Source organism: Prosopis cineraria, unplaced genomic scaffold (genome assembly GCF_029017545.1).
Source record: "Prosopis cineraria cultivar Desert tree isolate PC_DT_omini unplaced genomic scaffold, ASM2901754v1 PC9, whole genome shotgun sequence".
NCBI lineage: Eukaryota > Viridiplantae > Streptophyta > Magnoliopsida > Fabales > Fabaceae > Prosopis > Prosopis cineraria.
Window position 1 is genome coordinate 1,901,768 of NW_026555340.1, and position 23,426 is coordinate 1,925,193.

General features: G+C 32.8%; 1 protein-coding gene across 1 annotated transcript; it reads left to right on the plus strand.

Annotated features, from left to right (window-relative positions):
* Positions 1-13,050: 13,050 nt before the first annotated feature.
* On the plus strand, positions 13,051-22,790 carry LOC129319421 (helicase sen1-like). Its single transcript, XM_054964486.1, has 8 exons — positions 13,051-13,424; positions 15,028-16,477; positions 18,919-19,107; positions 19,419-19,514; positions 19,595-19,754; positions 19,859-19,988; positions 20,075-21,841; positions 21,947-22,790. Exons 2-8 carry the CDS (start codon positions 15,148-15,150, stop codon positions 22,274-22,276), a joined length of 4,002 nt encoding a protein of 1,333 aa, XP_054820461.1. The 5' UTR covers positions 13,051-13,424; positions 15,028-15,147; the 3' UTR covers positions 22,277-22,790.
* Positions 22,791-23,426: the final 636 nt, after the last annotated feature.

Consider the following 23,426-nt stretch of genomic DNA (forward strand, 5'->3'; position numbering starts at 1 on the left):
AAGATTCTTTTCAACAATAACATATAATTTGTTTCTTTCTTCTATTTTGAAAATATCAACAATACTACACATAAATAAAAAATTATTTTAAAATAAAATAATTTGATAAAGTTGATGAAATTTCATGTATCAAAAAAATTTATTGGAAGATGAATGGATACCACATATAACTAAGAATAAAAAAATTATATGAAAGTCATAAAAATATTATACATTATTAATTTGTGTTGAGTATAAAAGGTGGACTATAATAAAAATTAGGGTTAAGATGTAATTTTACTCTTACACTATTCACAAGGGAGCATTGTTGATTATAAACTATTCAATGTAGTAATGTTATTCCCTAAACTAATTAAGATGGAGTAACTAATTAAGATGGAGCAATGTTGCCCCTACTATTTAAAACCCAAACGTTTGATCATTAAATTGGTAGAGTGTAAGAAGCTTGACTAATGGAGGCTAAGGACTAAACTCTTGCTTCAACCTCTAATGGTGCCACATTGATTACCATGTTATTGAGTCCTACATCATTGTTGGGTGCAACTAACAACGGGTGTTGGAGACCATAAATAGGATGGTGGAACAGTCATATGTAATGTTCACCTTAACATTATCAATATTCACCACACAATCACAATCAAGAATGGTAATTAGGAGCTTTAAATTGCTCCTAAACTCACCTTAAATACGGTAGGTTTAAATCTAATAAACATTTAAAAATCATTTAGAATATTTGGGATCGAAAAAAAAAACATTTTAAATAAGTAGTTTGATCTCAAACTTAATGGTTTTTTTAACTATATGGGAAGCATGGAAAAGTTTGGAAAGTAAAACACTTGAAAAGAAGGCAAAAATGTTATTTTTCTACATTATGGTACTTATGCCGTATCATATGGCACAAAGGGCTCAATTTTACTATTGTACCATATGCCATGGCATACTCAATTTATGTCGTGGTGCACGTACTAGTTCATGATAGCATTTTGTTGTCATGACAGCTTTTCATGGCAAACTTCCAACTTGCTCTATTTTCGCATCCAATATCCAATTAGAGTGATTCAAATGTCCACATGAAGCTTATTCAATAAGCTAGCTAATGGTACAAGTTTCATTACGATTCGATACCGTATGTGAAATTTGAACATCCGGATGCAAAAGTTAAATTTGAAAATTATTTTCATGCATCCAAATATCCAAAATTCAAAACTTATACCATTATCCCGTTTTGAGTTTTGAACCAAGTTCAATGGACCAAATACACCTAATTGACCATTTAAATAACTAATTGTAATGCATGCCTTGACATTATTAGGACAACTCTCATACATCGTTGTGATAACTAGGATTAAATAAAATCCCCTACTGAATTTACCACAACTCAAGGGTTTGAAGATAATTAGTTTAAAACATTGGGATCCTAAAAAATACCTTTTTTAAAAATATTGTTTAAACTCAAACATAGTTAAAAAATCAATTTAGAACAAATGCTGAAGCATGGGAAACAAACCACATTAAAATTTAGCTAAAAATGCCATTCTTCTGCAAATTCTATTTCGTCCGTCATAGCGGGCGGGCAAAAGGGACAAGTCTCTTAAAGGTCTCTTGCACTGCGGCACAACAACCACGTGCCGTGGCATGCACCCACTATTATGACAGCAGATTGCTGTCATGGCATCCCTCTAAATTTTTGAAGTGCGTTGTTTCGCTATTCGATGTTCGATTTGGGCGATTCAAGTGTCCACACTAAATTCTTTGAGCCCTCTAACTAATGGCATTAGTTTTGCACTCAAATAATCATCCATTTAAAAGATAAACACTCGAATCTAAAATGGTTTGTTTTCACTTCAAAACACACATTAAGGGTGTCCAACTTACAATACCAAATGCCATTAGCCCCAAAGACACTTTGACCACCTCAAATGGACCACACACAACATAACAATTCATTCATATCACACAATTAAGCAATTACGTTCAAAATGACCACCAAACTCCCATTTGACAATAACACAATGGGGCAGATAAAATTTGACGCACAAATCAATTGGTCATTTTGGCACACAAAACACTTGAAATATATATCACATGTAAGTGTAACTTGGCCAAGCTCACACACTTAATCCACAACATCAATCTTGGACTAAGATATGCACACTTATCACAAATTCATACAAATGATATCCAAAATAATGTCATGTTCTTAACTTGGCAATATATAATAGTAATATCCGTTACAAACCCAAAAGAGATAGGAAAGAGCTACACTTCAATGCTCTTTACTCTTCAATTGTCCCTTCCTTCCCCTTGCCTCTACCGAAGTCCTCACCTGTAAAATATAACCATGTGGTCAGATAAGCATCTCATAACAGAATAATTCATTACTATTAATTAACATGCACAACCATAAAAGAGTAAAACTATAAGACACCAAAATATACTTTTAGCATGTCACCACATACTCTTTTTATCAGTACAAATCTTTTACCACTAGCATGATCATTCTATCATCCGAACCTCCATTTCACCCCCAACCAAAATCGTAGGCTCTTGACCAAGTGCACATTCACAATGATCGAAGCTCACCTTCAATGGTAGAATCACTCAGTCAAAGGTGTCCTATCCCACTTCTGGACTACGGTTTCCCCCTATCGCACATGAATCAAGGTGTTATTACTCCAACACTGCGTCATTGATGCTCCGCATGAATACTAAGGAGAAAATCTCCATCACCGTGCCTCACTAGACACTAAGGAGATACATGCCATATGGACTTCCACTACTCTTTCCTACGGGTGAACTCTCACTCCTAACATGATCATGCCCACACTCAACATATATATCACATAAACATTTCAAATTTCTCAACTTATTTATATATAACTTTCATCATACTCATTACTTGCAAAAATAGATTTTCATGCACAAAACCACATTTTACAATATGCAAGGTTATCAAATCTCAAGTTCAAGTCCACATATGTAGTCACAAACAGTTAAGTAATATAATCAATAAGTGTAAATTATTGTCGCACCCGAAAAATACAACACGAAAAATGGGACTCGGATAGCGCGCGAGTGAATGTACCGGCCTTCACGGCGGGAACCAACTGAAATAAGAGTCGCCACTAAAATTTTGAGAAAAATCTTAGGAAACCAATGAAAGGAGAATAAGGATGGTCTGTGAAAATAAAAAATAGGTTCGAGAGTTGATTGAGTGTGGGGAAGGTGTTAGGCACCCCACAACACCCGCTCATGAGAACGGTTACTTGAAGTTTGTTACGCAATATTAATATGGTTTTAAAGTTATTTTAATTATCTCTTTTTCATTCATGTGTTTTAAAAAAAGGATAATAATAAAGTGGGGAATATTTGTTTATCTACAAGGAAGGATTTGACTTAGAATCCAACTTTAAGGTCTACGTACCCTATGATAGGGATCAAAGTTTACGTAGTTTAAGCTTGAAAGTTGTTGGTGGAAATATTTTTTTTTTTGAAGAGAAATTAATTAGAAATAATTCACTATTTTGCAAATAAAATAATTTCTGAAATTTTGATATGTGTTTTAAATTTTAAAAAGTAATTTAATTTTAACTATTTTCTCAATTTTTAAATTTTTGAAATAAAGAAAAGAAAAGAAAAGGGTTTAAATTTTTTTTTTTGATTGGGAATTTAACCATTATAGGCAAAACCTTATTAATTCGTATGGTAATGCAGTTGTTCTAAATATCTACAGAGATTCTGAAATCTCACATGATAAAAGAATTTATCAATTTAATTTATTTATATTTTTAAGTGTTAGTAATAATTTGTTTAAGTGTGTGTGTGTGTGTGTGTTTTTTTTTTTAAAAAAAAATTTTAATCATCATACCTGTGAAGCCTTATTAACTTATACAGTAATATGATTATCCTAAATATCTGTGGAGATTCCAAAATCTCACACGATAAAAGAATTAAATTTATTTAAATACATTTTTAATTTAGTTAATTTAATATATAATTTATATATTTCTTTAAAAACTTAATCGTTATATCTGCAGAGTTTATTGACTCATATGATAACATGATAACCTTAGAAGTCTATAGAGATTCAAAAATCTCACATGACTAAAAGATATAATCGGTAAATATGATTACAAATTAAATACATTAATTTGATTAATTAATTTTTTAAATTGTGTATTATATCATTATTTACCAAAATCACTTATTTATTATAGAAATTGAGAATCATTATATCTGTGAGGACTTATTATCCCACACGATGATATGATTAATTTAAATTCCTATGAAGATTCTTGAAATCTCACATAAAACTTAAATAAATTATTTAGATTATAAAAAGATAGTTAATTTTATTGGTGGGTCATTGAAATCCTTGTTTACTATATATAAATTGGATCTTTATACCTGTAAAATCTTATTATTGATTACACAGTAGATGATCATTTTAAATGTCTGCAAAAATTCGTAAAATCTCACACAATAAGTAAATAATTAGAAAGAAATATTCTCTTATTCATTTTATTATTTTTTTAATTAGATAAGAATCGAATTCTCTCCCCTCAACCTTTTATAAAATGGGCCCATCATAATAATTAAAATTGTATATGTAATCATTATGGAACGTGCCATATGATATGAGTGTAACAATATTATAGACAAGTAAGGGACCTTAGAACTAATACGGAGATGTAAAATCATGCCCCTACATATTAATATGCCCTTTCATGCTAAAAACATATTTAAAGACTCTGTCTAACAATCGCACTAATTCTTTCATTATTTGAAATGAGATTACACCTAAAATCAAATTAGGCTAGTTATGATAGCAATTAAAAATTATTATTTACAATCTCTTTATCCTTCTTTTCACGCTCTCTTTTTTTTAATTTTTATTTAAAAAATGACAATCACATTAATTTTTATTTAAGAACTGAAAAATGTGGGACAGGAAAGCCTATCCATCCACTTCAAAGAGTATACACCACATCAGAATAGCAACTATAGCAATTTTTGAATGGCCTAAAGAAATACAATCGCGTCTATCAAGCCATACAAGAACATATGTAAAAATTTTACAGTGTTTATATGTGAGAACACTTCCAGATACACCAAACAAAACCAGATTCCATATCCAAAAATTCTAATGAAATGCAAGCATCTAAACGATCAATTAGGCATATGTCAACCTCTTGTTCAAAAAATTTTCATGGTCCCCAACATTGATCAAAGCTTATAGATAAGAACCATAAACACAATCATGGAGGGAGATAACCGTGACAAAGAAGAGAGAGATCGAAGGAGTTAAAAATAGAGCACGAACAAGAGAGAAGGATAACAGAGACTGAGAGAGAGAGAGACCGAAGGGAGAAAGTATAGCGAAGACGGAGCAAAGAGAAGAGGAGAAGAAAAAAAAAGGGACCGAGAGGACGAGAGAGAGAACTATTCTGGCTGAGGGAAATAGACAGAGACAGAGGCATGAGAGCTTTCTAAAAAAGACTGAGAAAAAAAAAAACTAGACGCCAAGAAGAGAGACCGAGAGGGAGAAACAAGGATGAGAAAACGAAGCAGAAAACTAGAGCAGCAGACCGAGGAGAAGAGCACGAGGATGGATGGAAGAGGGGAGAAGAAAACTGGACGTGAAAACTGAACGTAAAAACAGAGATTGAGTAAGCTGAGAGAGATTTGAGGAAACTGAACGTGAAGAAAGAGGAAACCGAGACAGAGAGAAACCGAAATCAGAGAGAAGATTTCTGGAAAGACAAAGTAGAGAGAATAAAGGCAGAGATCAGACGTAGAAGTTGGCTAAGAAAAAAAGGAGAAATAGACCTACGTTTTGCAGAGACGAATGAAAAAGACGTGCTGCTTAGGTTCTTTAATCTGCTTGCTTCTAAATTTGGAATGTTTTACATTTGATTTCAGTTTGTTGTTTCCAAACAAATTTTAAAGCTTTGATCAGTGTTGGGGTCCCTGAAAAATTTCTAAACAAAAGGTTGACATATGCCTCTTTGAGCGTTTAGATCCTTGCATTTCATTAGATTTTTTTTTTGATATGGAATTTGGCTTTTCTGGAAGCATTCTTGTTGTGAATACTGCAAAATTTTACATATGTTCACACATGGCTTGATGGATGCAAGAGTGTGAAGAAGAACGATAAAGAGATTACAAATAAAATTTTTGCTTGCTATCATAATTAGCCTAATTTGATTTTGAGCATAATCTCATTATAATTTTATCTTAAATAACAAAATTAGTAGAATTTTTAGACATGGTTTTTGAATATATTTTTAGCCTAAAATGATATGTGGATATGTGGTGGATTGGCATTAATCCTTATATTGATAGAGGCCCTTTATCTATTTGTAATGCCTTAACATGATTCTCTACTTTCTTTATCTATTTGCATGCGCATTATGCCATCACCAGAAGGGAGTTCCATTTTTAGGTATTTTGAACTTTATAATTAAAATTCAATAAAAATAAGAGAGTATATATTTATTTGTTACTTATTTGTTGTGAGAAATTTTAAGAATTTTCACAAGAATTTAAAATAATCTCATGTCATATAAATAAATAAGATTTCGTAGATATGAGAGCAAAACGTATATATTAAAAATTAACTCTTCTTTTATAATCTAAATTAATAATTTATTTAAGTCTCATGTGAGATTTTAAGACTCTCTGTAGAGACTTAAATTAATCACCTCATCGTGTGGGATATTAAGTCCTCGCGGATATAGTGATTCTCAATTTTTATAATAAATAAATGATTTTTAAAAATAATCATATAATACAATTTAGAAAAATTAATTAACCAAATTAATATATTTAAATTATAACCATATTTATCAATTATATCTTTTGGTCATATAAGATTTTGAAATGTTTATAGACCTCTAGATTAATTATTTTACCGTGAAAGTTAATAAGACTTTGCAGGTATAGCGATTAAGATTTCTAGTTTAAAAATATGAATTGTATAATTACGCATTAAAATATATAATATTTAATCCTTTATGGTGTGAGAATTTTGAATTTGCACAGATATTTAGGATAATCTTATTACCATAAAAGTCAGTAAAGCTTTGCTGGTATGACAATTAAGAGTCTTTTAAAAAAAAAGGTATATATGTATGAACATACAAAAAAAATAATGATATTATTAATGTTTAAAAATTTAAGTAAACAAGTTGAGTTGCTAAATTCTTTTATCGTGTTATATTTTAAAATCTTCACAGATATAAAGAATAATTATATTACCGTATGAACTAATAAGGCTCTACAGGTATCGCAATTAAATTCTCGATTATAAAATATGAAAAATAAAAATAAAAAATAATTCTTAAACCCTTTACCTTTTTCTTATTCCAAAATTTAAAAATTGAGAAAATGATTAAACTTAAATTACTTTTTGCAAATTAAAACACACATATCAAAATTTTAGAAATTATTTTATTTGCAAAATGGTGAATTATTTCTAATTAATTTCTCTTCAAAAAATATTTTCACCAACAAACTTTTAAGCCCGAACTATGTGGACTTTATTCCCATCACAAGGTATGTAGGTCTCAGAGTCAGATTCTGAGTCAAGTCCTCCCTCGTAAATAAATAAATATTTCTCACTTAATTTTTACTTTGATCTCCACCGCAGGGTACGTAGGGCTCAGAGTCAGATTCTGAGTCAAGTCTTCCCGTAAATAAATAAGTATTTCTCGTTTAATTGTTATTATTTTTATGTCGAACACATGAATATAAAATGGATAATTAAAATAATTTTAAAACCATATTAATATCGCACAACAAACTTTAGGTAATCGTTCTCACGAATGGGTGCTGTGGGGTGCCTAACACCTTCCCCACACTCAACCGACTCTCGAACCTATTTTTCATTTTTGCAGACCATCCTTATTCACCTTTAAACAATTTTTCAAGATTTTCCTCAAAATTTTGGTGGCAACTCTCATTTCTCCGATCTTCCTCCCAAAGGCCGGAACCTCTGCTCTCGCACTGTCCGCGTCGTATTTTCCGGGTGCAACAGCTAGTCACCACTTTTCCTCATATAATTGCTATTTAGCCAAATCATCACCACAATTCACATTTATTTATCACCAAATACACTTGTAATAGTATTTTAACCTAGTCTTACAATATTTCGCCAAACATTCTCATTAGGCCAAAATATTACAAATTCACTATAAAAGTAATTAAACATATCTTAACACATTTTATGATATACTAGCACTTGTATTAGTATTTTAGCCCATCACCACACATATCACCACATATAATACAATTCATGGGTTAAAATACATCACAGCATATTATCATACAAGTGCAACTCAACAAGTTTATACATTCCTAATTGACAACCCAAAATATTATACATTCTTAGTTATATACATGGAACTACTTTTGTACATGCTTAAACCCATTAATAAATACTGTAGACTATTTGGTTGTTTCATCTCTTTTGTCACTAAAAAGGTTACTTGTGATTCACATGTGCTCTTATTGCTTCCTTAACCTCAAGGAGGTCTCAACTACTAAAATCTACAATATATGCACTATATGTTAGCTTTCAAGCCTAATATGAGTATATCTTAGCTAAATTTAGTTAAGTTTAGTTACTTAATAATCCCTAACTTCTATCGTGGAGCTATTCGAAGCTACAACTACTCATAATATCTTTATTTAGCAATAACAAGCTAATTTGTATCATTACTTAGCTCCCATAACATCAAAACTCTCAAATTATGACTAGGGTTCATTCAATCCTTCCAATCTACCACCCAAATCTTCATGTTAACACTTATTTAACTCAATGAAGCTTAAATCAAACTCCACAACCACATACAAGGCTTAAGGTTTGAGTATAATCCCCCTCTAACTCATAACCTAACCAATCTTTCTTTAAAATCTAAGAAAGCTAAGGTAGATAGGTGGAGAAGATTGTTGGTAAGCTTACCTAGATAATTAGGGGTCCAAACAAGCCTTTAACCTTAGCCAAATCCAAAAGACTACAGATGAATTTTTTGCCCTTGTTTAAGCTGTGTCAATGTGAAGTCAGTTGCTCCTTAAACATGTGAACTCTACTTGTTTATGTATGGAATTGATTAGAGTTACAAAGTGTTGAGTAAAGTATGGGAGAGACAAGTGCATATGAGGTCGATTGTCTTGAAGAATTAGCCAATGTGATTGAAGGAGAACTTGAGAATTTTTCAAAGAGGTTAGAAAGGTTAAAAACTAATGTAAAGACATCTTTGTATAAAGGTTGGAGCTTGAGAGTAGTGTTTGGATTTGGAGAGTATGCAAGAGATTGAACTGCAACATGAACAAGGATAAAGGCAAACTTGTCGGAGGGCGTTTGATGGACAAATAATGGTGAGACAATGCTAGCAAGATAAGTTTCAACAATAGTAAGCAAAAGGAGGAGTCCATCATGGAGGGATTAGAGATGGTAATCTGGGCGGATCGAGTTTATTTGGATCGAGTTTAAAGTGTCTATTTCTTTTAAAAAGCCATATAGTCAAGCTCTACCCTAATACCTTTGGGCTTCGGGTTTATTCAAAAAGGCCTAAATACTCAAAACTTTTTAAACATATTTTTTCTTTATTTTTTAACCAATTTTAATTTTTAAATAATTCTGTTAAGCATGAAATATTATTTTAACATTAAAAGAATAAAATAAAAAATAATAAATTATCAATTTTATACTTAAATTGCTTTGTTATTATTTTGTTGTATTATGTGTAATTTATTCATAATGTTTTCTTTACTTGTAAATTAATATCTTAATTGTTTAAATATTTCTCTTATCATGATCATATATAAATATTTTATATATTTTAATTAAATTAAATTATTTTAATTATGATCAAATTAATCTCAATTCAATTATAGTTATACTACAAACATAAAATTATTGTTTCAATTAGTTCAAAGTTTTTAATAATTTTTGGGTAAACTGTACTTTTTGTTTTTAAGAATATAAAAAAATAGTCATCATTATATTATATAAGAAAAATCATTCAATTATGAGTAAAATACTATTTATTTTGGAAATATTTTTTCTTTAACTTTTTATATTATTTAACCATATAATTATTTAATAATATTATTTTATTTATTATGTTTATTTCGTAGCAGAGTTAGGAATTCATATATGCTCGTATTTTATTTTTAAAATTATTTTTAATTTTATTTTTACTTTAAAATTAATTATCTTATTTTATAAAAATATAAAATATCTTTTTTTGGATACACAAATGATATATAGAGCTCAAAACTGTTTTTTAAAATGGGTCTTAAAATATAAAAATAAATATTAAAATATATTTTAAATATTATTTTGAGATATTTTATAGATTAAAAATAATAATAATATGAAAATATAAATATTATTATTTTTTTAAAAATAACCATAATAATGAATTCAAATATATAGCATTTTAGTATTAAATGACATAAAACATAAAGAATTAATTAATATTTATTATATTTTATATATTTTTAAAAAATTATTTTTATTTGGCTATTCGAGACAAGTTTGAACTCAATCGGGCTTGGCTTGAATTTTGTTGGGCTAACCCAAATAGACTGAACATTAAAAAATTAATATATTTTTAGATTTGATCTTAAATCTTTTGGGCAAGTTTAATTAACCCATCGGACTTAGTTCAAATTATTGACTTTATAAAAAATGAAATATAATAAAATAAATGTGGGCAAATATTTGACTTCCCTCCAAAAAACTCTAATTTGGAGGGGACCAATCGGAGAGGAGGGAAGGAATAAATTTTGGCTCTCTTTCCTTCCACATTTCTCAACCAAATAAGAGGAGGGTAGCATTTTCTCTCCCCTTCCCTCTTCTCATATCTCCTCAAACCAAATACACCTTTTTTTATAGCCTCTATACTCATATTTGAGTTAGTTATTATATTGTATTTAGAGTTAAATAACATTTTTGCTTCTCAATTTTTTATTTGAAAATGTTTATATTCTAAACTTACATGTGCACAATTTGTCTTTCAACACTTTTGGGTGCGAAAAGGGTGCATTAGGCACCTGATCAGTAAAAAAATTAACTCCATCAATTAATTCATTGAAAAATTAAAAAAAAATCAAAATTAAACAAAATGACTTATAAAATTAAACATAAGTCCATATAAAAAATTAATATAAATTAAGTCCCTTGAGTTATATATAAATAAATAGATACAAATGTTATTTCTTACTCATGTAAAAAGATAAAATATAATTTTGATCAACTATTATTTTAGGGACTTAATCAATATTACTTTCTTACCCATGTACTTATTAGCAATTTTATGATTCATTTTTTTATAATTTTTAGGTCATTTTTTTGTAAACTTTCAGTCAACTAATAATTAAAATTAACTTTTTAAATATTAAGGTGTTCAATATACTATTTTCAAATGCTAAAAGGCAAAATTGCATACGGTGATCCCTTTTATTTATTTGTTATATAAGCAACTCTACATCAATACATTATTCATTAATCCATTAATTCTATTAATAAATCAAGAAATTAAATCATGAACTTGTAATTTAAAATTTTACAATAACAATAATTTTTAGGAACCATATACATATATAAAAATGTCATAGTCTATCTAAAATAAATTAATTTATTTTTAAAAATTTAAATTAAAAATTATGTGATTTTATTTGATCATGGTATGACTTGTATGATTGTATGATACGACAAAACATATAATCGTTCTTTAGAAACAAAAAGAATAACCTGAGAATGACAGGTATTGAAAGTTGAATTAGAAAAAAATCAATTAAATTTAAATAATCTATTAATTAAAACTTCTTTTTCGATGAAGTTAATACTTTTTTTATCTCATATATTTAAATCACTAATCTACCTTCATGGAAAATGTCATTGAAAATTGAATCAACTCCATTATCGAAACAACATTGACAACAAATACTTAAAACCATAATTAGTCTTTATTATAATTATAGGAGTTGAAGATTAAATTTAAATAAAAAATGAGAATTATCTTGCAACATTTGAATATATACGACCATTTGTTTTAGCTTATTTTATAAGAAAATAACTTATTTTTTTGAAAAAAATGATTTGCAAGTTTTCATAGGCTTATAACCTATGATTAAAAAAGAAACAATTTTTTGATAGTTTAGATATAATATAAAAAGATTTTATAAAATACAGACATTATTTTATAGTTTGTTACATAATAATAATAATAATAATAATAATAATAATAATAATAATAATAATAATGATTATTAATTAATTATTTTTAAATTTTATAATATCTTACTTGATTTTAGTTTTATAAAAATAATTTATTATTATATTATTTTAAAATTTTATGATATATTTGCATATCTTTTTTATTGAAAATACACACTCTCATCCACTACATTAAATTATTACAAATGACTTTTTCAAATAATCAGATATTTGAATTTTTTAAATTTTGATTTTTTAAAATTTTAAACAAGCATAAAAAACTCACAAAATAGATTTTTTTCTTAAAAAAGTGACTATAAGTTTTTTAAAAAAAGTAAATAAGTTTTTTTAAAAAAGTAAGTAATTTTTTTTATAAAATAAGCTGGAACAAATGAATTCATAAGATTTTTAAAATTTTAAAAATAATTAAAATAAAAAATTTATAATTATTTTATAAAGCTATTCAAATGAAAATAATATATGAGAGAGAATGTTTTTAAAATGTGAAATATGTAAATATATAATAAAATTTTAAAATAATTAAATAATAAATTATTTTTCTAAAATAAAAAGTAAGAAAGATGTCATAAATTTATTAGTTAATTATTTTTTTATCCTAACTAAACATAAAATAATTTTTATGTAAAGTTAATTTTTTTATAAAATTTTTAAATTATCAAAAATTATCTATTTTTTTAATCTTAAATAAACGGATAAATGGATGGGAGGTTACGTTTCCTCAAGATAACCGAAACGACGTCGTGTTCTCGACATCACCCCCGGGGCGGTTGGACGTTTCAGAGAAAACATCATCGTCAAGATCAGGGTTCTCTATTACGTGCTAAATCCCTAAACTTCTATTTGATTTTGACTTTCTTCCGTGGTTTTGTGCTTCAGAGCAATCTTCTTGCTTCGCCTTCTCGTCGCCGCCGGACACTGTTGCTTCTGTTCTTCTTCTCTTTTAAGTCTGGTGACGCGTTGGACTGCTATCTGGTGTCTAGTTTCCTCTGTCTGGTCTTCTCTTCCGATGCAAATCTCGCCTTTATGCCAATCGCCTCCTCACCAGCTGCCGCAAAACGGTGTCATGCGACATTAAGTTTCGATTTTCAACATTTATTGATTCGAAAATGCGTCTGACTTTTTACGTGATCAGACATTGTTAGTGGTCCTTGTAGCAGCTGAATGATTATAAAGGGTAATTGGACTATATTTGTTTATACGGTTTTGATAAATTTCCTCACGTATGTAGTGCTTGATTGAAACATATCTAGGGTAACCATTGGCTTGCTGCTGTCCTATCCTAGATTTCAGTTGTTTACAAAAGAATATGGATCAGATAATAGGATTTCCGCTTTATCTATCTTTACTACTGTTGTCAATTGTCTTTCCTGGGCTATCTTTATCCTAACTCTGCTTGATCGCTTCTTGCCTGGTGAAAAATGTGTAAGCTGTCATGTCGTGGTTTGCAAACTAGAAGCTGGTAAAGCAATTGTGCTTGATATTTGGCTCTTTAATTGTTGGGTGTGATATGTTAATAAATACGGTGATAAGCATGTTAATGAATGAAGAATGCAACGATAAGTTTCTTTCGGTCTCATATTATACACAAAGTTGTCATCCAGCATCTTACACGCAGGCCTATCTTTCCTTTTTGTTTCTTCTCTCCCTCTCTCCCTCTCTCTCTCTCTCTCTTTAATTTCCGTGTTTATATATATAGCCCATCTTTTTTGTGCCAAAGCAGGAGTTGGACCAAGCTGTGTATAGTTGTACTTGTTCCAAGCAGTATTTAATTAGTACTTAAATTAAATTCAAGATGCCTTATTCATTGAGCCAGGTTTTTAATTGTTCCATTTTTCCCAGATTTGTCCATAATCCCATAACACAAACACATGATAATCTATATAAAGTTTATAAATTGGTGCAAAATTTTTACATTTTCAGTGACATAGTCGTTACTGGGCTGGCTCAGACCCATACTGGTCTGGCCCGCCAACTATGCCAGGGCAGCTCAGGCCTCAGGTTGGGCAGGCCAAGAACTGTAGCATAGTGCATATCTGGGGCACGGCACTGGGTCAGGACAATTCCTAATATGGTCCAATCCATGTACCCCTACTTGCAGACATGTAAATCCAAGCATAATTAATTACTAATTCTTAATATTAGTTTTTTTTTTGCCAAAATTAATATTAGTTCTCTTATTATAAATATTTTCTCAAGAATTTCCTGGTGGATATCTGGTTATATGGGAATTTTATTATTGTATGGTATAAGCAAAGATGCTGAATCATGTTGGGTTGACTATTAGATTTATGCATTATTGTTGAGTCACTTTTATGGTGTTAAATAGTTCACGCACGATCATTACAGGTGGTTAAGGCTCTCCCTTGGATTATGATTTTGGAGACAGACTCATTTGTTGCTGGGCATGTCAAATTTGCTTAAGGTTTTATTTTTTGTAATCCTGGAGGCACTGATGTTAAATAGTTTGGTTTTATTTTTCATTTGGATACCTATACTATGAAGCCTGAGAGGATTTTGTTACTGAAACCATCTGTTTATTATGTTTGATTGTGATCAACATTTATTCATGCTCTGGCCAACATAGATTTGGTTGTGCTGTGATGTGAGTTTCTTTTTATTTGTATTTTGATTTCTGGATACCCAAACTATTTTGGGCATTGACTCATTCTATTGTTTTATACTAAGTTATATTACTGTGTTTTATTCATTGGCATGGTTCCTATTAAGATACCACTTTATTAGACCATCTAAACCTTTTTGCTCCTCTGGATTTGCAGGTCCTCCACGTCTGGATCTGTTTTGGGCATGTCATGGACATTTTCTAAACATAAAAGAAGAGAAGTGCCTGTTCATTTAGTTTCTATTCACAGGCTAGTTTCTAAACATATGTGTATGAGATGGGTTCTCGAGAAAGGCCATTTTTTGATCTCAATGAACCACCTGCAGTGTATGATGATGAGAAGGATGACCCCTTTTGTTTTCAGCCTCAGAAGACACTCCCATTTACAAGTCCCCATGCTCCTGACTTGAATGTGGCATCAGCGGAAATCCAAGGGGTAGTAAAAACTCAGGTCTTTTTGCATGCATCTTCTTTCTCTGAAATTCATCCATTTGTTCGGTCTAAAACCACCTATGTACCTGAGGAATATGCTGAATTGGTGGGAGCAGATCAGAAAACAAAGAATTATTCGTTATCTAAGCATGTTAAAGATGAGGATATGAGAGTCATGGAGCCAAAGGCACTAAGTTCTGCAAATTCTCAATTTGTGGAGAGAGAAGAAGGGGAATGGTCTGATGCTGAGGGCTCTGGTGATGTGAATGTCTGTAGTAATTTGCTTCAACAAGGCAGAACTTCTGAAGAGCAAGCCATATCTGGAATGGCAGAAGGATGTGTTGCAGTAGCAGTGGGCAAAGTTTCTGATGGTCCACCTGTTGAAAAGAGTAGTTACGCTTCTATCAATGTTGAAACAGGTCCCCATGAACAGAAAATTAATGGTATCCAGAATTCTGAGTGCATTGTAAAAGGTGAACCTTCTGCAAACACACCAGATGAACCTAGTACAATTCCAAAGCAAAAAGAAGTGAAGGGTATTGAAGCAATCCATGCACTTAGGTGTGCAAATAATCCTGGAAAGAGGAAGATGGACCAACGCAAAGAGGAAATGTTGGGTAAGAAACGTAATAGGCAAATTGTGGTTCTTAATTTGGAAGATGCAATGCAAGCAGGTCCTATTAAAACCTCAACACCAAGAAGGCAGGCTTCCTCATCATCTGCTGTAAATCGTGGTGTAAAGGAAGTCCATAATATTCCTGCGCCAATTGATCGTGTTGGAATAGTCAAGGATCACAAACAAGTTGACATATCTTCTAGTGAAGGAGGCTCCCATGCTGATGCTTATGAACCTAACTGTAATGGTGATATTTATGAACAATTAGGTTGGCCTAAGAGGCAAAATAGTGAACATGTACATTCCGTAGAAGTCAATTTGAATCATGTTTCAAGACAGAGTTCATGGAAACAGTCAACTGATTTGAGGCAGCAGAAAAATGTACAAGTTTCTAATAAGAAGTTGGTATTGACTGGTCAGAGCTCTAGTGATATGAAGCCTGGAAATAAAAAACATTTTTCTATCAAGAAGCAAACTCCTGTGACCACTTTATCTCAGGACACGTCAGTAGAACGCCTTATACGGGAGGTGACCAGTGAAAAGTTTTGGCATCGCCCAGGTATCAAGTAATTGAATATTTTTTCAGTGCATGTTGTGTTAATATTCATGATCTTGTTGGATTTGAATTTTTAGTTCCTTTGCAGTCAAGTTGTTTCTGATTTATCTTATTGTTGCTCCCTTCCTCCAGTTATCACACTGTGAGTGTCATAACACTTGAGAGACTTCTAAAGGTGATGACAGTTGTAATTTTTAATGAAGCTTTGATTTTAAATATATAGCTACTGTTGGTTTACATGAATTTTTGATGTAACCCAGTCACCAACATATGCCTCTTCCGTGTTATGGTTCTCAAGGTGGATTGTTTCTTCATAAAGAAGAAAAGATAACAGATGGAGGGGTAATTTAGATCTTCACTTCAATCTGCTATATTAATTATCACAATGGCCTCTCTACATGTTCATTTTATTAATTCCATGTTGTAATCAATGCATGAAAGCCAATTATATTTGTTCATATTTGGATATTAGTGGCCAGTATTTGAAAATTATGGGTCAACTTAATGTTCTGTGCACTTGAGCCATTGTTTTAGGTTGTTACTTGTTGTCCTGAACTTTTAGCAGCAAGTGCAGTTACAATGCAACATTTGCTTCATGTGTATAGTTGCTAATCTATTTGCTTAATGTTTGTTAATTGGATAATTTTATGAATTATAGGACTGCTATCAGCCTGTTGCTAAATAAGTATACAACAACAACTTCTTATCCCATTAGGCAGGATTGGCTAAAGGGATTGTATGACGCCATTGTGATCTATCATATACCAAGTTTTTAGAAATGTTGTTAATTAACAGGTTTTCGTCAACAACTTGCAAAAGTGTTCTCTTTGACCTTCCTCTACCCCTCTTAAGAAGGCTCAGAGTTATCCGTTCCACTCTCTTCGCTGAATAAATTATTATTTTTTATCATTTTGATTATGGAAATGAGAAAACTATATTTTTTTTTATCCTTGGTCTGCTTTTTTACCTCTTATTTGAGTTTTATTTGACATAGGTCAACGTCTGTGAGGATGTTTGATACTTCTATATGCATGTTGATCAGAATTTGAATATAAATATACATATACATGCATGCATCTATATATAGATGTATCAAATGTTGGATGGTTTCAGTCATAGATAGGTTAAAATTGTCTTAGATGTCTTAGACATGTATGATATCCGTGCAAATATTGCTGGTTCTGGATCTTAAAGATCATTGAAGCTGTGAAATCAGTGAAAATAAGGTGGATATGAGATTATGTGTGAGTGGAAATGATGAATTCAATGTTATATTGATACGATTGATGACAAAATATATAATCATATATGTGCTAGAAGAGAGCTTAGCTAATAATAGATCCTAATGTTAAAGGTGCTTGCCTCAGTGCCTAAGGCGCAAAGGTGAGGCGCTAAACAGGGCCATCACCTCTTGTGGGGTTAGTTAGGCACGTGCTTGAGAGCGCCTTGCACAAGCAAAAGGTGCTCGCCTGAGGGCGCCTAGTTGAAGTAGGTTGAATAATAGGGGAACGAAAGATGAGTAGATGATGATCGACTACTGGGCATTGAAGAAGAGATGAAGACAGCCGGCTGGGACTGGGTATTGAAGTGAAGAAGATGACTGATTGGGTCTGGGTATTGAAGAGAAGACAATGACCGACCGGAATTGAGTATTGAATAAGAGAAGATGAGGACAAGGACGATGCTGACTGGGTATGGAAGAAGAGAAGATGAGGACAACATCGTCTGTTTTAATCAACTTCTATGGAGTAACATATTGAAGAAGACAATGGGTTTGCTCTTTTTTTAATAAATAACCCATTAAAATATGATAAAATTTGATAAGTTAAACAAGGTAAAAACAAATAGGAAACATTTAATTTTAAAATGAGAGAGGAAAATTACATAATAGGAAAATATTTAAATTTAATACATGAAATAATCTTCGATTGAAATTTTAAACATGATAGTGAAATCACAGTGACCCTTGGAAAATTTTCAGGGAAATTTAATCCCAACTTATACTATTTAGGTTATAAAAGAGAACCTATTATAATTCTTTAGAAGCTTAGAATAGAGCAACAACACCTAGAGGCTACAACACATGGTAGTGCCTTGCTTCATTCAGGCGCTCGCCTTTCTAGTGCCTCGCGCCTAAGGCGTTTTTAAGGCCTTGCACCTTGAGTGTGCCTTTTGCCTTCAACAACCTTGATCGATCCATTGTGGGTGATTTTTGTGAGTGTCACTCATGGTTTCATTTGGCTCACTCCTTATGTTTGTTTGTTGGTCAAGGCTTTCGCTTGCTGTAAGTGCTGTAGGATGTAAGGTAAAATGCAAATGCTGTTGTAGTAAAATGACCTGTCTTAAACTTTTTATCTCTCTAGCTACTGATACAGTATTTGTTAGTACTTCTGTATAGTTTATCTTTTCACTCATTGATAGCTAATTGGAAAAATTTGAATCAGAGGAGACTGAGCTACAGTGTGTACCGGGCCAATTTGAATCAGTGGAAGAGTATGTTAGAGTATTTGAGCCTTTGCTTTTTGAGGAATGCCGTGCTCAGCTGTACAATACGTGGGAAGAATTAATAGAGACAGTATCAAGGGATACACACATAATGGTTCGTGTGAAGACCAATGAACCTAGAGAAAGAGGTACTTTTTACCATTTGGTTTTTTTTTTCTCCTTAGAATGGCATTTTCTTTTATTTTATTTTTAAATCAATTTTTTTGGGTTAACATGTTCCATTGTCAGTCACTTCTTGATATTAACCCATATTCCATCTCTATGTTGTGAACTATGTTCTTCCCAAGTTTACACGTTTTAATGTTCTTGACTTGTAATTCGCTGCCTGTTTTTGACTTAGCCTTGCTCCAAAAATTGATGCTTTTATTTTTATTATTATTATTTATTTTTTTGTGATGGGAATTTCTTTTACTTGATTTGTTTTCCTAATATTTCTTAGGATGGTATGATGTGAAAGTTCTTCCAGTACATGAAACCAAATGGACATTCAAGGAGGGTGATGTTGCAATTCTTTCATTTCCAAGGCCTGGTTCAGGTTTGTGGTCATATTTCTAATATATTTTCTTGTGGAATTCTTTAGTCCGATTGTTTTGATAATGGGACTTTGTCAAGCAGTTAGAGCCAAGCGGAGCAGTGCATCTTTACAGGGTGAAAATGAGCCAGAGATTACTGGACGTGTAGTGGGTACAATTAGGCGACACATACCCATAGATACACGGGATCCTCCTGGTGCAATTCTCCATTATTATGTTGGGGACTCTTGTGACCCAAGCAAGTAAGTCTGCCCATTATAGATCTTTTTTTCTTTTTATTTATTTTGGTATGTGTTTTTTAAGTTCTATTCTTTGTTTACTTGTATATGGTGGTTGTTTATGACAGGGTTGATGATGATCATATCTTAAGAAAGCTTCAAGGAGGAAGCATATGGTACCTCACTGTGCTTGGTTCTCTGGCTACAACACAGAGGGAGTATGTTGCTTTACATGCATTTCGTCGTTTAAATGTGCAGGTATAAGCTGAAATGTGTTTTAATGTCTAGTAGTCATGGTTCAACAATATTTAATTCCTAGTTATTAATGATTTCTCATTTTGCAGATGCAAACTGCAATTCTACGGCCGAGTCCTGAACATTTCCCAAAATATGAGCAACAGACACCAGCTGTTCCGGATTGCTTCACACAGAGTTTTGTTGAGCATCTGCATAGAACCTTCAATGAACCCCAGCTTGCTGCAATCCAATGGGCAGCAACTCACACTGCTGCTGGTACAAGTAGTGGGACCACTAAGAGGCAGGATCCTTGGCCCTTTACCCTTGTTCAAGGGCCTCCAGGAACAGGAAAGACACATACAGTCTGGGGAATGCTAAATGTCATCCACCTGGTGCAGTATCAACACTACTACACCTCCTTGCTTAAGAAACTAGCCCCTGAAAGCTACAAGCAAGCTAACGAGAGCAATTCAGAAAATGTGCCTATGGGATCAATTGATGAAGTTCTTCAAAACATGGACCAGAATCTTTTCCGTACTCTACCAAAATTTTGCCCAAAACCAAGAATGCTGGTCTGTGCTCCTTCCAATGCTGCCACTGATGAGCTTCTTGCGCGTGTTCTGGATCGTGGATTTATTGATGGAGAAATGAAAGTTTATAGGCCTGATGTTGCTCGAGTTGGGGTTGATTCTCAGACACGTGCTGCACAGGCAGTTTCTGTTGAGCGTAGAACTGAGCAGCTTTTGATCAAAAGTCGTGAAGAAATTCTAGGGTGGTTGCATCAATTAAAGAATCGTGAGGCACAGTTATCTCAGCAGATAAGCTGTCTTCAAAGAGAACTTAATGTTGCTGCTGTTGCTGTTTGTTCACAGGGGTCTGTAGGAGTAGACCCTGATGTTCTTATGGCCCGAGACCAGAATCGAAATACATTGCTACAAAACCTTGCAGCTGCCGTTGAAAGCAGGGATAAAGTATTGGTGGAGATGTCTCGCCTTCTTATTTTAGAAAGCAGGTTCCGTCCTGGTAGTAGTTTCAATTTAGAAGAGGCCCGTGCTAATCTTGAGGCAAGCTTTGCGAATGAGGCTGAGATAGTTTTTACTACTGTCTCTAGCAGTGGTCGTAAGTTGTTCTCACGCCTTACCCATGGTTTTGATATGGTGGTCATTGATGAGGCAGCTCAGGCCAGTGAGGTGGCAATTCTTCCTCCTCTCTCTCTTGGTGCAGCTCGATGTGTTCTTGTTGGAGATCCCCAGCAACTTCCTGCCACAGTTATCAGCAAGGCAGCTGGCACATTGATGTATAGTAGGAGTCTCTTTGAAAGGTTCCAACAGGCAGGGTGCCCAACAATATTGTTGTCTGTGCAATATAGAATGCATCCTCAGATCCGAGAGTTCCCCTCCCGTTACTTTTACCAAGGACGCCTTGCTGATAGTGAGAGTGTGGCTAAGTCGCCTGATGAGGCATACTACAAGGACCCTTTACTTAGACCTTATTTATTTTTTGATATTAGTCATGGACGAGAGTCTCACCGGGGTGGATCAGTTTCTTATCAAAACGTACATGAAGCACAGTTTTGCCTCCGATTGTATGAACATCTCCAGAAAACATTGAAAACTTTGGGCGTAGGAAAAATCAGTGTTGGAATAATTACTCCTTACAAGCTGCAGTTGAAATGCCTCCAGCGTGAGTTTGAGGAAGTGCTAAATTCAGAAGAAGGGAAAGACATATATATTAACACTGTAGATGCTTTCCAAGGTCAGGAACGTGATGTCATTATAATGTCTTGTGTGCGGGCATCCAATCATGGGGTTGGCTTTGTTGCAGATATTCGTCGGATGAATGTTGCCCTTACCCGTGCAAGGAGAGCTCTTTGGGTATGGATCTCTTCAGAATTTGTTTTTAATGATAAATTCTTTCTTGCATTCACACAGAACAAATGTATACTTTTGGTGAGCATTGAAGTTTGTTAATTTTTACAGGTTATGGGAAATGCTAATGCATTGGTGCAGTCCGATGACTGGGCTGCATTAATTGCTGATGCAAAATCCCGAAATTGCTTAATGGGCATGGACTCTCTTCCCAAGGACTTTCTGGTTCCCAAAGTACCAGCTTATGCACCGTTGCCTGGCAAGGGTTCTTTAAATACAAGGAACTTGAGATCAAGTGGACCAAGGTATAGATCAATGGACTTGCAAATGGAATCCAGGCCAGAAACAGTACCTGAAGATGAAGAGAAGACAGGCACATCATCGAGCTTCAGAAATGGGTATCATCGCCCCTTAAGGTATTCAAGGGAGAACTCTGGATGATTTTTAATAATCCAGGTGATAAATCTAGGGATGGCTGGTGTTTTGATGGAAAAAGAGACGTTTATCCAAAGTTCATTGGCAAATTCTCCTCCTGTATCTTGAGGGATCCTCATGGGCGGTGATTTGTCGATCATGTGATCTCGCCGTGGCATTTGCCCTCGGATTGCCAGGGGTTTGTCAATCTGCCTGAGCTTTATGAGAGCCAGATGCACAAGCTTGAAGAATGCAATGTGCATAAAACCAGCCACGTTGCCATGTTGATATGGAGGTAAAAAATGAGGCATCTTGCGGTGTCAAGCTAAAATGGCAGGAGAAAACTCAATTTTGGATGAATATGGAAAGAGACCAAATGATTCCTTTCAAGGATTGGTGGCAATGTGGTGTCAATGACTTGTACATACTTTTATTGTTTTAACTTTTAGCAAATAATGTGTCATTTCATATTTGAAAAACATAAGTGTATCGCTTTGAAATGATTAAAGAAAGGAAATATTGGAATTACTGACTTATTTAATGGGTGGTGGTGTTGCAGGAAGTTCAACGTCTGACCGGTTTAGTATTTTTGTTCTTTGATGCTGATATTTATTAGAAATTATTGCATTGTATAAAATAAGATTTGAATTATTTTTATCTTTTAACTTTATCCAAAAAATTAATAGAGATTTTAAATTTAATTATGAATAATTTATTTTTAACTTTAAAGATTCGTTGCCCCGTTACCTTATCTTTTTTTTTTTAATACTGTTTGTTAGTGTTAGTGGGCTCTATAATTCATTTTTTATTATAAAATATTAACTCCCCCTCCCCCTCTCCCCCTCCTCTCATCTCTCTCTCCTCCCCCACTTTCTCTCTCTCTCTCTCCCTCTCTGCCCCCCGCCCTCTTCTCTCTTTCTCCTCCCCACATTGTTTCTCTCGTCCATCCTCTTTCATCTTTGCCTTCCAGCTCCAGAACTATAGTGCGTAGTCAACACCAAGAAAAAAGGTATTTTAAGTTCAAAGTTTAGCCTCAAACGTTTGGCACCGTCGCGTCAAGTCTTGCCTCGAGCTAAAGCAAGAATTTAAGAGCTCCTTTAATTGAACACATTCACAGTATTTTAAAGAATAGAGACAACACCTAGCTTATGTTTGCTGCCCATAATAATATGAATCC

Coding starts and splice junctions, on each gene's coding strand:
- LOC129319421 (XM_054964486.1), top strand. CDS start 15,148: ATGGGTTCTCGAGAAAGGCCATTTTTTGATCTCAATGAACCACCTGCA. Junction 19,108..19,418: donor CAATGAACCTAGAGAAAGAG/GTACTTTTTACC, acceptor AATATTTCTTAG/GATGGTATGATGTGAAAGTT. Junction 21,842..21,946: donor GTGCAAGGAGAGCTCTTTGG/GTATGGATCTCT, acceptor TAATTTTTACAG/GTTATGGGAAATGCTAATGC.